Source organism: Microcaecilia unicolor, chromosome 1 (assembly GCF_901765095.1).
Source record: "Microcaecilia unicolor chromosome 1, aMicUni1.1, whole genome shotgun sequence".
Classification (NCBI taxonomy): domain Eukaryota; kingdom Metazoa; phylum Chordata; class Amphibia; order Gymnophiona; family Siphonopidae; genus Microcaecilia; species Microcaecilia unicolor.
Window position 1 is genome coordinate 542,735,949 of NC_044031.1, and position 16,992 is coordinate 542,752,940.

Sequence of the window (16,992 nt, forward strand, 5' to 3'; positions counted from 1 at the left end):
GTTTAAAATTGCTGTTTCTACCAGCTATAATAATTTTTTAAGCTGTTTTAGTGATATTCAATTGTTATTTCATGATATTTATATCTACATATGGGAAGCTTTCAAATAAATTATAAAGCTGTCCAATAAATAAAAACAACTTTTGTTCTCCACCTTTTAAGGCACTGCCTATCCAACTGAAACAGCTTTTACACTTGTTACAGATGGACCAACAATAAAAAAAACCCACCAAACAATGTGGATGCAGCAGCTCATAGGTTTGCTTGCTTTCTTTTGAGTGAACGGGGATGACGGCTGCGCTAGGAAGAGAAAACAGACGGCCCTAATTGGCTTCCTTGCTCACAGTGGACTCACTTCCACTCCTGTCTATTAAACCTCCTTGTCTCTCTTCTATTTTTCGCCTACCGGCGCCACCAGCCTTTGCTCTTCCCTAATCCCTTCCCCCAGGGCGGCGGGCGGAGCTGGTGACAGGAAGGAGGAGGAGAGTGAACTCACTTCCTGCTTCATTATTACCAGTGGGACATGGAAAGATCGAGCTCCGCTGGAGGATAGAGGGGACAAAACACGAGCAAGCCCAGCCAGGGGGAAGGGACAGGATGGACGAACAGCAGCAGCAAGGTGAGGGGAGGCAGATCTCCATCCAGCCCCAGGATTGCCACCTATTCCTCCCGGTCAATGGCTAGTAAGATATGCAAGCTATATATATATATATATATATACCTGCACGAGCACTGTAGGTTAAAGTGGAAGAAGCACTGTAGTAATACTTCTGGCTGAAGCGATCTTGGTTCATGTGAGGCGCATATAATATGGACCCAATGACACAGATGAGAAAGAGTTTAATGTACTAAACTACTACTACTACTAAAGGAGTTTGGAGGCATTCTGGTAGTTCCTAGAACAGCTTTGGCCTGTTTTTAGATTAAAGCATAATTTCTGGATGTAGGCGAATGTTTAGCCTTGCAACTCACGCCATTGACTTTTCGGGTCGCTGGGCCCCGCCCCTTTCATGAGATGCTGGAAATATTTTGCTCACACCTTTTTCAGTAGTAGCTCAAGGTGAGTTACATTCAGGTACACTGGATATTTCTCTGTCCCAGGAGGGCTCGCAGTCAAAGTTTGTACCTGAGGCAATGGAGGGTTAACGTAACAATCTCGATAAACTTATCCCTCTCAAGTCAAAACAGTTTTGTACACAATTCATAATTGATCATTATACCTTAAAAATTAAATATCCACATAGAAGACAATTTGCAAAGCTATTTATGTGGGTAAAGGGGTTATCTGAAAACTACCCACTTTGCCTGTGACTAAAAGGGAGGTGGCTGCCTTCTCTGCCTAATGGCTAAGCTGGCCCTGGCATTATGATTAAGACTTGCCATCACTCTGAGATTGTGAACCTCTGTGATATAGAGGGTCATTTTCACAGCACTGATGTAACGCTACAAGCTGCCTCACTATGTAACTTTGTAAGTCTCTGTGCTTTGAAAATGAGTTCAGAAGAATCCGCAATGCAACGGAGAACTCGAACGCCCCACGGGAAAACACAAGTGCAGGTGAAAGTGGGATGTTTGATCACGGAAATGCTTAAGCATTTTAAAGATCACTGTCTCCAGGATTTGTTTTTCCGTGGTCAAACATCCCACTTTTACCTGCACTTTGAAAATGAGTACCATGATGGATTAACACTTTGCTGCCTCACATTGCAGACTTGAAACAGTTTGGACCCGGCAAAACTTTTAACTTTATGAAGAGGAATAGAAAGAAGCTCTGTTTAGTCTTTTGAGGCTAGAGCAGTTCCAGGCCCTAAAAAAAACTCTGGTACTATTGATGAGCAGGACACATAAAGAGGAAGCTGTCAGTAAGTCTGAAAATCTGCTGATGAGACTTATCGTTATTAGTAGCAAGCAGAAGCTGAGAAAATATCACAGAGGAGGTGGTTTCAGTGGGTTTAGCTGGGGCTGCTACACAGTGAACTATCAGGTTAGAGTGTAGCGTACCTGACAATGTGGCTCAGCTTTTGCCTCCTTTTTCTTACTGTAGCTGTGCTCTTTAACATTCTCTTACAGGGGCCTGCTTTCTTTTCCTATGAGGAGTCTCTTTTTTTCAAAAGGACATATCTGCATAATTTCTCCTTTGACTAGAACTGTGTTTGCTGAGTTCTGAATGAACTCCAGTTTCAGTTGAAGTACATGCCTGGAAATTTGAGTAAAAAAAAAAAGTTGCAAACCACAGGAGAATGGTCTATCCAGTCTCTTGTACTGACTGCCACATATATGGATTTTCAGCTTTTTCGTAAAAGATGTAAAACATTTTTGTTCACTTGAGGTTATTTTTAGCTTGAATTTACCTTGTAATTTTAATATTTTACTGATGTAATTGTACTGTACATATAATAACATAAGAATAGCTATACTGGGTCAGACCAATGGTCCATCTAGCCCAGTATCCTGTTTCCAACAATGACCAATCCAGGTCACAAGTACCTGGTGGAAACCCAAATAGTAGCAACATTCCATGCTACCAATCCGAGGGCCAGCAGTGGCTTTCCCATGTCTGTCTCAATAGCAGACTCTGGACTTTTCCTCCAGGAACTTGTCCAAACCTTTTGTAAACCCAAACATGCTAACCTCTATTACATCCGCTGGCAAAGAGTTCCAGAGCTCAACTGTTCGTTGAGTGAATAATATTTGCTCCTATTTGTTATAAGTGTTTCCATGTAACTTCGAGCGTTCCCTAGACTTTGTACTTATTCACTTCTACTCAAATCATATCTCCCCTCAGCAGTCTCTTTTCTAAGCTGAAGAGCGCTGACCTCTTTATCCTTTCCTCATATGAGAGGAGTTCCACCCTCTTTACAATTTTAGTCACTCTTCTTTGAACCTGTCTTAATTCTGCTATTAGAGACCTGCATGGGAATGGGGTTTGTGGGAATCCTGTGGGATTCCGGCGGGACAGAAACAGTTCTCTGAGGATCCCGTGGGGACGGAAGCAGTTCCAGCGGAGTTCCCGTGGGAATGAAAGCAATTCTTACAGGGTTCCCATAGAAGTTTATTCTGCACTTGCGCCAGCCTCTCACCTACCAAGTTCTTTGAGTGCTGTCTCCTCCTCCTTGCTTTGACAACACAGATGTGGAAAGTCTCCATTAAGGAGGTGGTAGAGACACAAATTCTGATAAAAAGGCGTGGGATGAACACAGAGGATCTCTAATTAGAAAATAGAAGTTATAAAAAAAACCTAACCTTAAATGGCTGCATGCGTGTGGATGTGTCAAGTGACGCTTAGATGGCGACTCCGGCTGTGATGAACTAGGGCCGCTACCAGGCAGACTTGTATGGTCTGTGTCTCATATATGACAATCTGGTTTAGGATGGGCTGGAAAGGGCTTAGACAGCAACTTTAGTGGCTGGAACATGAGGACAGTGCTGGACAGACTTTTACGGTTTGTGTCCCGCAAATGAGAAGATGAATGGGCTTTGATGGCAACTCCAGCAGTTGGAACATAAGGATAGGGCCAGGCGGACTTCTGTGTCCCAGAAATGCCATAGAAAGACAATAATCAAGTATATAATATCACATTCATTGTTGATTTAATCATGAATTGATGAGTGCGACTATTAGGCAGACTGGATGAACCGTTCTGGTTTTTATCTGCTGTCATGTACTATGTTACTGTTAATCCTCTCTGCTTCCGGGCTGATGTGCAGACCTCAGCTCTGACATAGTCACGAGCATCAGATGTCACCTGACCTACTGATGCGTGTATGTGGCGACCTCTTAACACACAGTGCCAGTGAATTAGAGAAGTCTTGCATGTGTGCACCAGAGTGTTCCAAGTTCTGTTCCTTCCTTCTCTGTAGTGCTGTGGCTCGAACCCAGAGAGAGACTGAGAAAGCTGATCGGATTTTTTTTCTAATGTACCATTAAATTCTTGCGGGGATAGGTGGGGATGGGTAGGGACAGGTAAGATTTTTGCAGGGCTTTTTTTGAGGGGGTACTTGGGGGTACTGAGTACCGGCACCTTTTCCGTTGTCTGCTAAAATTGACCCATTGAACCCAAGTTTTAATGAAAGAGCTCAGGCTCTACACACCAATTCTGTCTTGTCATAGATTCTATGACTGGTTGCAGGTGGCCTGGCTATTATGGGGTGGGTCCCTCCATGATTACCCCACTCCTGAAGGGTGGCCTAGCATTTGAGTACCGGCACCTTTTTTGCTAGAAAAACAACACTGGATTTTTGTCTCTGTGTAACTCTCTATCTACTGTATCTTTTTTTTGAGATACGGCGACCAAAACTAAACGTAGTACTCGAGGTGAGGTCACACCATGGAGTGATACAGAGGCATTTTATTATTCTTAGTCTTATTTGCCATCCCTTTCCTAATAATTCCTAGCATCCAGTTTGCTTTTTTGGCTGCCACTGCACACTGGGCAGATGATTTCGGTGTCTACAACAACACCTAAATCTTTTTCTTGGATGTTGACCCCCCAAACTGGACCCTAGCATTAGGTAACTGATTTGGATTCTTCCCAATGTGCATCACTTTGCATTTGTCCACATTAAATTTCATCTGCCATTTGGATGCCCAGTCTTACAATTTCCTAAGCAGTCTGCACGTGTTTTAACAACCTTGAATAGTTTGTGTCATCTGCAAATTTAATCACCTTGCTCATCGTTCTGATTTCCAGGTCATTTATAAATATGTTCCGGTCCCAGTACAGAACCCTGCGGTACTCCACTATTCACCCGCCTCCATTGAGAGAAATGGCCATTTAACCCTGTCCTCTGTTTTCTGTCCAATAACCAATTCCTAATCCACAACAGAACATTGTCTCCTATCCCATGACTTTTTAATTTTCTCAGGAGTCTCTCATGAGGAACTTTGTCAGATCTTTCTGAAAATCTAGATACACTACATCAACTGGCTCACCTTTATCCACATGTTTATTCACGTCTTCAAAGAAGAAAACAGAGCTCTTTGCATTGGGCACACACATATAACCTCTCACCAACTGGGAGATAATCGTATGTGTGACACTCAGTGCAAGAGTTGATAGCACCTCTCTCGCTGCTGTCTGTGTCTTAGCATTATTGCATTGTTTAGTAATTTAAAACTTGCTAAGGTAGTAAGGATATTAGACTAATATAAAAGAGTCTTTAGATTATATGGTATTTTGTGTGATTTATTTAGTGTGTACTTCTTAGAAAGTAGTGAAATGTAATTAAACCCTGTAAGAGGACTCCTCCTTTGTTATCCTAATTAGAATAACTGACTATAAATTAAGACTATAAATGAAAAGTTGTGCTAGGAGTGGGAAGGAGGACTGAACTGGTTGTAAATGTTTTTTTCCCTGTTTGTAAACTGCCCTGGACCCCTTTGGGAGAATATAGTGGTATATAAGTAATATATTGATATTGGTATAGATCTTGATCTGTCTGTGGGAGTGAGATAATGTGTTTGCTCAATGCAAAGAGCTCTTAGTATTCATAAAACAAGTATGGTGTCTGGAAGCTTGAGTGGCAGCCCTGGAGAACTGAGACCAAAAGAGAAGTTTATACACAGTAATTAGGGGGGGGGGGGGAAGGGTACCCACACATTTTGAAGCTCACTTTCAAAGCACATAGACTTACAAAGGTTACTATGTAACTTCGTAAGGCTAAATGCTTTGAAAATATGCCTCTATGTAACTTTGTAAGTCTATGTGCTTTGAAAATGAGCACCTTTTACCTCATAACATGAATTACTATTCACCTATTGAAGTCAAATTTTCAGTAAACGTGCAGAAATGAATTCAAAACAAGGTAATAACAATACACCTTAATATTATTGTCATACTTTGTAAAATACAAAACTCAAAAATTGGAGCAAAACATATCAGTTAAGCATACATTTATCAAAACCCTTTTATTTTTTATTTATTGGCATTTATTAACTGCCTTTTTTAACAGATTCACTCACCAAGGCGGTGTATAGCAGGTCCAATTTAACATAAAGCTTACAATTTTGTTAACAACAATAGTAAAATGATCAAATGTAAACAGAAATACAATAAGGGGGGTCTTTTGCGTTTTTAGTTCACGGTAGAAATTGGGTGGCGATAAACGCCGAGACACCCATTATATTCCTATGGGTGTCTCGGCGTTTGCAACCAGCTGATTTCTACCACGAGCTAAAAACGCTACCACGGCTTAATAAAAGACCCCCTAAATGAGGTAAACTTGGAAATACGTCGGTGCAATACAAATAATACCATAATAGCACGGAAGAATATTTAAATAACATAGATATAATACAATGTCAGCATAATACCAATGAAACACCTAATAAGCAATGCAATAGAACATTCAAATAGCATAGATATGATTCTAATGGTTTTCTATGTAGCTGAGGGGCCAAGTGCAGATATATTGATGGAGACAAGATGAGTAGTACAGAGTCGTATAATTTATTGGGTATACTTACAGCCCCTATCACACACAAGATACACTTTACTGGGAGGTTGCATGTGGGGTCTGTGGTATGTTTATATATTTGTGACAGTGTATAGGGGGTTGCGTTTGTATGTACCAGGTAGCATGTGTCTAATTGTTGGTGTATAGTAACAAACACAGAGCTATTCCTGTAAAGTTAATCATAAGGTTAATTTCTGTCAGAGAACTTGTTGAAAGTGTCCTCCCCAAGCAGACGCATAAGTGCAAAAATGTGAACGCCACTGTCTTACTGCAGTGTCAGTCATTTGACGGCCACAGTCTTTTATTGCAGGGTTGGTCATGTGTTGTTCGAGTTCTTCTGGTGCAGTCACTATCTTTCCAATGTTCTGTTGTATCAGTTTGATCAATCTTCTTCAGAAGCCCCTCCTCCCCCCTGCCCAATTTCCATTTCTTTGTCAGAAGTTCAGCAGTAAGTCATTTCGCACCATAATGTTTGTCACAAAATCTTGAAACAACTCTTATCTTTGGGGAAAGAACCTTTTTCACAGTTGGTGTAGACAATGACATTGCACGGTAGGAAAGTAAGCAGTGAGTTCCGGCAGTCAATTATGCAAAGTGTTGTTTGATGTTTATCTTGGTATGATTTACCCAAAATTGCTTAAACAACTAAGGAGTCCTTTTACTAAGCAGCGGCAAAACCTTAGTGTGCCCTTACATGGATTTTTTACACAAACTAGACCACTTTTACTGCAGCTGTAAAATGGCTGTTTTTTTTTCCTGTTTTTTGTATTAATGGCCATACGCTAAAATTGCAAGTTCTATATAACAAAATACATTCCTCAGGAATTTCTTAAAGACTCGGTAACACTTGTATAAGATGGAGGGGAAGCCTCAAAAAGCTCTGAGTTCAAATACCTTCAGAGCTAAAAGCTCTTCATTGGCAAAAAATCACTCCACCAAAGTTTCAGAATATTCAAGTGCAATCAGAATTATTGTGAACTTCTAAATGTTTAACTTTTTAGATAAAGTGCGCTTATCTAGCCTCCAGTGGCAATCTCAAATAGTCCCCAAACAGGTGATGGCCAGCGTTTCGCACTGCTGTCTCAAGGTCAGGGCATTCTTTAAATTGCACTACAAAACTTAGCTGGCATATTCATATTAGAAAAGTAAACTATTCCTATAACAGAAATATGATAAATATCAGTAGAATACAAATCCATATACCATAATAGGCTACGTGAAAGAACATTCATCTAACATAAATATGATACCATGACAGCACAAAAAATAATAATAATAAACTGTGTTTCATATACCATCCTTACCAATAGCTCCAGACAGTTTAGAATAAGAAGAGATAAGTTAACATAATTCAGAAAGTCAAGATATGATTTGGCTACAACAATCAAGTGTACTGAACTGTAGTACTTGATAAACAACCAAGTTGAATAATTTTATGAAATTTTCGTATAAGCCTGCTCATCTAATTCTTGTAGCGGTGCTGTAATTCTGGATCTTTTATACTTCTGGTTTTCATTTAAGAACTGTTATTGCATGCTCAGCAAATGTTACTGTTGGGGATTATCATGTCTCTGATTTTTGAAGTGTTAGCACATCTTCTGGTGTTTCTTTGAGCATATTTGGAGTGGAGGAGTGGCCTAGTGGTTAGAGCACAAGTCGGCACATCCAGAGGTGGTTGGTTCAAATCCCACTGCTGCTCCTTGTGATCTTGGGCAAGTCACTTAACCCTCCATTGCCTCAGGTACAAAACTTAGATTGTGAAACCTCCAGGGACAGGGAAATATCTAGTGTACCTGAATGTAACTCACCTTGAGCTACTACTGAAAAAGGTGTGAGCAAAAGCCAAATGTCCTAATTTTTATTTTCCATTCCTTTCCTGACATTATAATGCCTTTGTATCGTTCCATTTCAAAAAAGATATAGTGGAATTAGAAAAGGTACAGAGAAGGTTGACAAAAATGATAAAGGGGATGGGTCGACTTCCCTATGAGGAAAGGCTGAAGCAGCTAGGGCTCTTCAGCTTGGAGAAAAGATAGCTGAGAGGAGATATGATAGAGATCTATAAAATGTTGAGTGGAACGGTATATGTAAATCTCTTATTTGCTCATTCTAAAAATACTATGACTAGGGGGCACACAAGCTAAAAACTTTTAAATTTAAATCAAATTGTACAAAATGTTTGACTTTATTGGTTTTATTTGACGTGGTACATCATCAATAAAAAACGTTGAAATATAAATTTAAATCAAATTGGAGAAAATATTTCGTCACTCAGCGTGTAATTAAACTCTGGAATTTGTTGCCAGAGAATGTGGTATAAGCAGTTAGCTTAGTGGGGTTTAAAAAAAGGTTTAAATATCTTCCTAAAAGAACCGTCCATAAGCCATTATTAAAATGGACTTGGGGAAAATCCACTGATTATTTCTAGGATAAGCAGCATAAAATGTATTGTACTGTTTTGGGATCTTGCCAGGTACTTATTACCTGGATTGTCTACTGTTGGAAACAGGGTACTAGGCTTGATGGACCTTCGGTCTGTCCCGGTATGGCAACACTTAACGCTCTTATCCTGAGAGAAGAAATTCAATGTGACAAGGGGCATGGAGGTAGTGAGATGGCAGGGGAAGGTTTGCTTTTGGAGGAGAGGTGGTGTTGGATAAGTAAAGAAACTGCTGTGTGTGGGGGAGGGGAGGAGGGGTGGTCAGATGGGAAGAAGTTTTTGGTGAACAGTAGGTCAGGAGAGTGTATTGTATGTAGGAAGTGGACCATGGATGAAATACTAAGAAGGTTGAGAGGCAAAAGAGTTGTCACCTTGATTGTTGATGTCTTGTGGGGTAAGCATGAGTGCAGAGACCAGAAGGGTTAAAGCCTGAAAGCCAAACAGATGTGAAGGCCGCCTAGTCCAGTAAGAACTCTCATGTTGATATTATTTTATCATCTGAGGCTCCAGTAAAGACAATGCTTAAGAATTCTCCCTGAGGAATTACTGGATGCTCTCTTATGTACTGATAACTATATATTTCTTTTTTTTTTTTCTTCTTTTCTTGTTTTCTTTTTTTATAACTTTTTAAATACATGAAGGTGCCACAGGGGAACTCAGAGAAAGAAAGAAGAAAGACTGCAAAGAGAATGAGGAGCCACTCACAGAGGAGAAATCCAAAACAGCTCTGAGTGCAGAAAGATCTTCAAAGTGTATGTTTCTATGTGTGTAAGCTAAGAGCACTGCGGGTACTTTTTACTTTATGAAGCGCTGTCTGCCCATGTGTGATGTGATCTAAATTGTGTAATAGCTTTGGTAAACAATAGCATTCTTCTCATAAGTTTTACACACATACATATATATTTTCCTACAAAAAAAAGCATGATGGTGGCAGCGTTATGTTATGGAGATGTTTTGCAACACAGGGCTAGGGAGGCTTGTGAAGACCAAGGGAAAGATGATGATGATGCAAAGCTTTTAGGCAGATCCTAGAGGAAAATCTGTTCCAGTCTGCCATAGACCTGGGACTGGGGAGAAAATTCACCTTTCAGTAAACAATGATCCTAAGCACAAAGGAAAAGCAACAATGGAGTGGCTCAGCAAGAAGTGTGTGTGTATTTTTTATAGGCTGCTGTCTGAAAGTTACAATTTAAAATGCATTAAATTAGAAAGTAGTTTCACTTATTTAAATATTTTTATTCTGCTTTATGTAATACTAGTAGAGGAGTGTGGTAGCCGTGTTAGTCCACTCTTAAGGTTATCAATAGAAATCAAACAAAATAAAACATGGAAAAGAAAATAAGATGATACCTTTTTTATTGGACATAACTTAATACATTTCTTGATTAGCTTTCGAAGGTTGCCCTTCTTCCTCAGATCGGAAATAAGCAAATGTGCTAGCTGATCATGTATATAAGTGAAGGCATTCAAGCATTACTATGACAGTCTGACAGGGTGGGAGGAGGGGGGTGGGTAGGAAGTATGCATGGGGACATCAAAGCATATCATTGATATTCTAACAGGGTGGGTGTGGATAGGTGAGGGGAGGGTGATCAACAGAGACATACAGCTTTATGGTTTATAATGGGCTAGGAACCCCAGATCCTTGTTAAGTCCTTTCTGTTGGGTGTTAAAATATTCAATCATTCTGACTTCAAAGGTCTTACGTTCTTGTATGGTTTTAAAGTTACCTTTGAGGATTCTCACTGTGAAGTCACTGGTGCAGTGTCCTGGTCCTGTAAAATGTTCCCCAACAGGCGTGGGAACCCTGCTGGCACCAGTATTGTTCATATGATGTCTATGTAAATTGAATCTTGTCTTAAGCATCTGGCCTGTTTCTCCAATATAGCATCCTTCATTACATTTTTTACACTGAATGATATATACCACATTGGAAGATGAGCAAGTGAAAGATCCCTTTATACTAGTAAAAGAGGCCCGTTTCTGTGTGAAAGGAAATGGGTGCTAGCAAGGGCTCCCTCCCCCACCCCGGGAGTTCCCTGCACCCCTGTCTTTGGAGTTCCACGCCCCCTTCCCCTCTGAGTTCCATGCCGTCTACCTGCCTCCCTCCCTCCTGTCCTCCGTGTTCCAGGCACCCCTCCCATTCGAGTATCAGGACCCCACCTCCCGTTGGAGTTACAGGCCCCCACCTCCCGTTGGAGCTACAGGACCGCCCCTTCCCCCTCTCTTGTCCCATGCCGTCTGAGTTCCACGCCCCCCTCCCCTCTGATTTCCACCACCCAGTGCCTCCCTCCCTCTCTCTCTGTGGCCTCCGAGTGCAAGCAGGACGTGTGCTGCTGCCCCTGCCCTTCGTAAGTGCCGACTGTTCTGTAAAACATTTTACCTCCTGCTCGGCCGGCAACAGTGAAGTCCAGCACACACGGACGCCGCTTCAGACTGCCTTTGCTCTCGCTTCTGTTTCAGCTGTGCCTCTGGTCCCGCCCTTCCGCAAACAGGAAATGAGGGTGGGACCAGAGGCACATTCTTGTACCTGCTCTTTTATTTGGCATCACTTTATTTCAGTTATCTGCTAAGGGCTTAATTTATCAAGGAGTTTTATCATAAGTACAGCATAGGAGAAGAGTCTAAATTAGAGGCCTATGTGAAGAATCTCTGAAGAAGCACTTGCTGAGTTTCTTGTTTAAGGTATCAGGTGAGTTCCCGCCGGACAGATTCTCTCCCTCCACCCACCTCCTGAACCGAGACAATTCCCACTTAAGGGGGACAATTCTCACCAAGGACTTTTCCCTCCAGTCATTTCCTACCCTCCCTAGCCTTTAATAAAAATTTTTTTTTAAACAACCATAACTTCTTTCTTTTATCAGGTCCAATAAGTCCTGGTAATTTGTTATAAATTGTAATCAATGTCATTTTGAGAGGTTGATTTAGGTTGAAACCTAGTTTGGGGGGGTGTGGGGGCGCCCCCATGAACTGCAGTATGTATGAATTAATTACATTACATTTAGATCCCAGATTAAACATGAATTAGGTTGAAACCTAGTTTGAGGGATGTGGAGGACATTCTCTGACTCCCCCCCACCATGAACTGCATGTCTGGAAGAGGAAAGGGATATGTAAAAGATAATGTGGGGGGGGGTGAGGAGGTACTGTTCCCCCCCCCCCCCCCCCCCCCCCCCCCCCACCACCACCACCACCAAATGATCTGGAAGAGGAAAGGGATGGCGATTACTTGTCCTAATGTGTTTTGTATTTGGGGGGGTTATAGGTGGGAATTGTCCTCCCTGGTGTGGGAATTGTCCAGATGGGAATTGGTGAGTGGGAGCTGTCCAGGTGGGAGCTGACCTAGAACCCTTGTTTAATACTTTGGTTACATGTTAATCTGCTTGAATATGTAGAAACTAGTAAAAAAGGCCCGTTTCTCACACAAATGAAACGGGCGCTAGCAAGGTTCCAGCTTGCCCCCCTCCCTCTCCTCTGAGTTCCAGTCTCCCCTCCCTCCCTCCCTCTCCTCTGAGTTCCAGACTCCCCCTCTCCCTCCCGCCCTGCACTGCCCACCCTCTTCTCCCAGTCCTTTGCCTGCTCCTTGCCTTCCTGCGTGCCGCCCAGAATTTAAAAGTTCTTACCTCTGGGTCTGGCGGCAGCAGTGAAAGGCGAGCAGGCACAGCGCTTCAGCCTGCCTTCCCTTCTCCCTCAGCTCTGCCTGTGGTCCCGCCCTTGTGGAAACAGAAAATGAGGGTGGGACCATTAGGTTACTCCTCCACTCTACTCCACTTAAATTGTAGTAACAACATAATAATAAAATGATCAAATATTAGTGTAAAACAGTTATACTAGTGAAAGGCTACCATCTGTAACAAACTGCCAATTACAACAGGCAGGGCACTATCATGATCACGACCTCGGGGAGGGGGGGGCCTTAGCAAACTGTCACAGATTCAGGGAAAACGTGAGCTCTTGGGCCACTGCTGATGAGCAGCAGCAGCAGGCGACCTGACCAGGACTGGACTGAGCAGGCAGGACTGATACAGACTAGAAGTGCAATAAGCACAGAGGAACCGGGAACGCAGGAACTGAGCTTGTCTAGGCAAGGTCAGAGTACATAGGAGCAGAGCTTGGCTAGGCAGGAACAGGGTACACGAGCAGAGCTTGGCTAGGCAGGAACAGGGTACACGAGCAGAGCTTGGCTAGACAGGAACAGGGTACACAGGAGCAGAGCCAAGTAAAGCTAGAAGAAAGGCACTCAAACGGGCCGCAAGGCCAAACTAGAACCCGTGTACACCAGAGCCCACTCTTATGGGCCACAACGCTGAACTGGAACCCAAGCACAACAGCAGAAGGCAAAAGAGAAGGCATGTGCACACAGGTAGAAGCAGACTAGACAGAACACTAGGCTGGACCACACGGCCACTCAAAGGAAAAAGGGAGGCCACACAGAGAAGCAACTCAAGGTTGGGCGACACGGGACAACAACAGAAGTGTCGATCAGGCACACAGGCAGCAAGCAAAAACCAAGACAGAAGTGCTAACCCTATCACACAGGCAAACAAATAAGAACCAAGGCAGAAGTGCCCACACAGGCTAGGAAACAAGGCAGAAGTGCTACACAAGCACACTGACAAACCTGGAGACCTTTGGCTAAGCAAAAGCCCTTAATGAGTGTCCTCACCTTCCTTATGAAGGCCTTCACTGATGATGTCATGACTACAGGAAAGAGGTTTGAAACACACTGAACACCAGAGTGAGGCTTAAAACACAAGTGGTAGCAGAGGCAACAATGCAGGGAAAAAACAGACTGGAGCCATCTCTGAAGCTAACCACCGGAAGTCAAGGTGAGTCTGAAAATGGGGTCACAACCACAGTTGTGCCAGGCACTCATTGACGTAGTGGAATACATTCTGAAAGTTAGTGGACTAGGCATTAAAGAGTGTGTAGGGAATTCAGCTGATGGTTTTGCCAACATACAAGACCAGCAGAATGGGTTTAGACTATCTGAGCAAAGACTTGCTTAGACAGGTGCATATTTACTGCTATTGTGGGAACTCTGGTGTCATCCTAGCCTGTAACACTCTTTGGACTTTTGTATTCCTCTGTCGTGTTTCTGAAAGACTCTTAGAAGAGCATGGATACTTAGCATGAACAGTCAGCTAGTTATGGCCTGATTATGCCTCTCATTGGTGACTTATTCATGTTTCTCCTCTGCTCCAAAAATTTCATTTGCTCCCAATAGAACGAGTTGTGTTCAACCTTCTCACACTTGTTTTTAAGGAATATAGAACTGGTTACCCAGATTACCTTTCTGTTTTCACAAGACCATATTCACCGCCATGTCATTCTCCGCTATTTAAATGATCATCAATTGGTGTTTCCCCATCCAAAACACACGCAATTTGAAAGTACTCAATACCATGTATTTTTCTTTGTGGTACCAGCTCAATGGAATTCGCTTTCTTTAAGCCTTAAGTCCAAAACATCTTTCAAGAACTTTAAAAAAATCTTCTGAAAGCAGGCTGTTTGAACAGGCTTTTCAACAATAAACAGAAGAGACTCCTGGACTATCATTAGCACTGGCTAGTTTGTTTGTTTTTCCTTTTCCTGTTCCTTCACCTCTTCCCTGTTGGTTTTTTTTTTTTTTTTTGCATGTTACTTTTCTCTGCTCGCTCCTATATCATTTAACAACCTGTTGTTTAACCTCGCTGAGTGCTTGCTACTATTTGAGTTATGCTACCTTTCCTGTAGTTCTTTTCCTACAGTTTTTCACTTTGTTTTTTTTTAGTTTTTGTACACTGCCCAGATCTGTTAGCTTGGTCAGTATAGAAAGTGTGAATAAACTATAAACTAAATAGTGGGTCAAAGATGTAGCTTTAAGATAGGACCTCTCTGAATTGTTAAAGCTGTCTTCCAGTTGTAGTTACTGTCATGCAGCCCTGATTCTCCTGTAAGCCTTTTGCAAACTGGAGTCAACACTTTCAGCCCATGTTTGCCTTAAAATATTCAGATCTCCTACAGCGCTTTCTACATAACAGCTCAGGGAAGGGACAGTATTGACAAAAGGCGATGATAGGATAAATATAACCATTTTGAGAAGCCTTCTACCTGATAAGGGAGAGATAGCTAATGTACTCTCAGAATCATTTTCGTGATTCAGAGTGTTTGATCCTCTTAAATTCAAAAGTGCTTGGGTTCTTGTGTATACATAAAATTGGTCCTGTAAACTGGGAGGTGGTGGAAATGAAAACGGTAACGGAATTCAAACATGCGTGGGATAAGCATAAAGGAATCCTGTGCCGAAGGAATGGATCCTCAGGAGCTTAGTCAAGATCGGGAGGCGGGGCTGGTGGTTGGGAGGCGGGGATAGTGCTGGGCAGACTTATACGGTCTGTGCCGGAGCCGGTGGTGGGAAGCAGGACTGGTGGTTGGGAGGCGGGGATAGTGCTGGGCAGACTTGTACTGTCTGTGCCGGAGCCGGTGGTTGGGAGGCAGGGCTGGTGGTGGGGAGGCGGGGATAGTGCTGGGCAGACTTATACGGTCTGTGCCGGAGCCGGTGGTGGGAAGCAGGACTGGTGGTTGGGAGGCGGGGATAGTGCTGGGCAGACTTGTACGGTCTGTGCCAGAGCCGGTGGTTGGGAGGCAGGGCTGGTGGTGGGGAGGTGAGGATAGTGCTGGGCAGACTTATACGGTCTGTGCCTGTGCCAGAGCCGGTGGTTGGGAGGTGGGGCTGGTGATTGGGAGGCGGGGATAGTGCGGGGCAGACTTATACGGTCTGTGCCCTGAAGAGCACAGGTGCAAATCAAAGTAGGGTATACACAAAAAGCAGCAAATATGAGTTATCTTGTTGGGCAGACTGGATGGACCGTGCAGGTCTTTTTCTGCCGTTATCTACTATGTTACTATGTGACTGCAAAAGGTCCTGTATTTGAGTGAAAAATATTTTTTCATTTTTCTTCTCAGATGTAGCATGTCAGCGTTTTACCAAGCTATTCTGTGGCTGCTTTGCCGCCATCACCAGTGGCATGATGTACACTGTCTACCTCTCAACTTACCACGAACGCAAGTTCTGGTTTTCTACCAGACCGGTAAGATATTTGCTAAATAACTATTGAGAGAAAGAGGCCAGTGTTCAAAAGATGTAGGTCCTTAATTTTGTAGGAATGTTCTCTAAAATACAGTAACCCTTGCTGACGTTTACAAGTGTTAATTGCATGGTCTGTGTTATTTATTTATTTCCATATCATCAAGCTGATCAATCCATAGACTGGTAGGTTGTGTCCATCTACCAGCAGGTGGAGATAGAGAGCAAACTTTTGCCTCCCTATATGTGGTCATGTGCTGCCGGAAACTCCTCAGTATGTTCTCTATCTCAGCAGGTGGTGGTCACACACAGCAGCAGCTCTGGCTAGGCCTCCAAGCCTAATCCTTAGGTTTTGTTGAGGCCTGGGGTTGAGGGCTCTTTTGAGCAAGGGCAAACCTGGTGGTGCCAGGTCCCTCCTTTTCTCCCCCCTCCCGCTGGCTCCGTTTAAAAAAAAAAAAAAAAAAAAAATTTTTAAACGTCTTTAAAGGCGTTTAATTCGACGTTTCTTTAAACGTTCATTGCAGCTACTCACTGGGACACCAGTTCGTTACAGCTCGGAGTGGCAAGCAGGTAATTTTACCTTTTTATAGCGGGCAGGGGGTTCCCCGATTCTTCTCCTCGTGGCAATGGCGTCGGAGGGCGAGGGCGCAAAGGGTCGCTCCCCGGATCGCTGGAGCGCTTCTAGAGGGGATGCGGGGGTTTTACAACCTGATTCGCCCTTGATGGGTGACAGTTTAGTGACCGATGAATGTCCCGGTCGTTCCTCCGGCGTGGCGGTTTTTTCCCGCCATAAACGCCCATCCCCCGCTCCTCGCCTCCGCCATCTTGGCCGGCCACGCGGCTCGGACGGCTTCTTCGGGGCCGCCCTTGAGGTGGGAGACATTAATGCCATGAACGCCCTTAATTTGGGCGACGGCACAAAAGCGGCTAAAGTTAAGCGCCGTTCTTCCCGCGCGGCTCCTTCACGGAGTTTCGCGCCGGACGCCATTTTGGATGCGCAGCATGTCTCTCCCCCGCTATTGCGAGCG

At 43.3% G+C, this 16,992-nt stretch overlaps 1 protein-coding gene across 1 annotated transcript in view; it reads left to right on the top strand.

The window, feature by feature from the left end:
* Positions 1-455: 455 nt before the first annotated feature.
* The window catches only part of DPY19L4 (dpy-19 like 4), a 113,436-nt gene continuing 96,899 nt past the window's right edge, over positions 456-16,992 (top strand). The window contains exons 1-3 of the mRNA XM_030216760.1: positions 456-618; positions 9,537-9,647; positions 15,844-15,968. Of these exons, the coding sequence (XP_030072620.1) occupies positions 597-618; positions 9,537-9,647; positions 15,844-15,968 (258 nt within the window). The 5' untranslated portion in view covers positions 456-596. The remainder of the gene's footprint in view (positions 619-9,536; positions 9,648-15,843; positions 15,969-16,992) is intronic.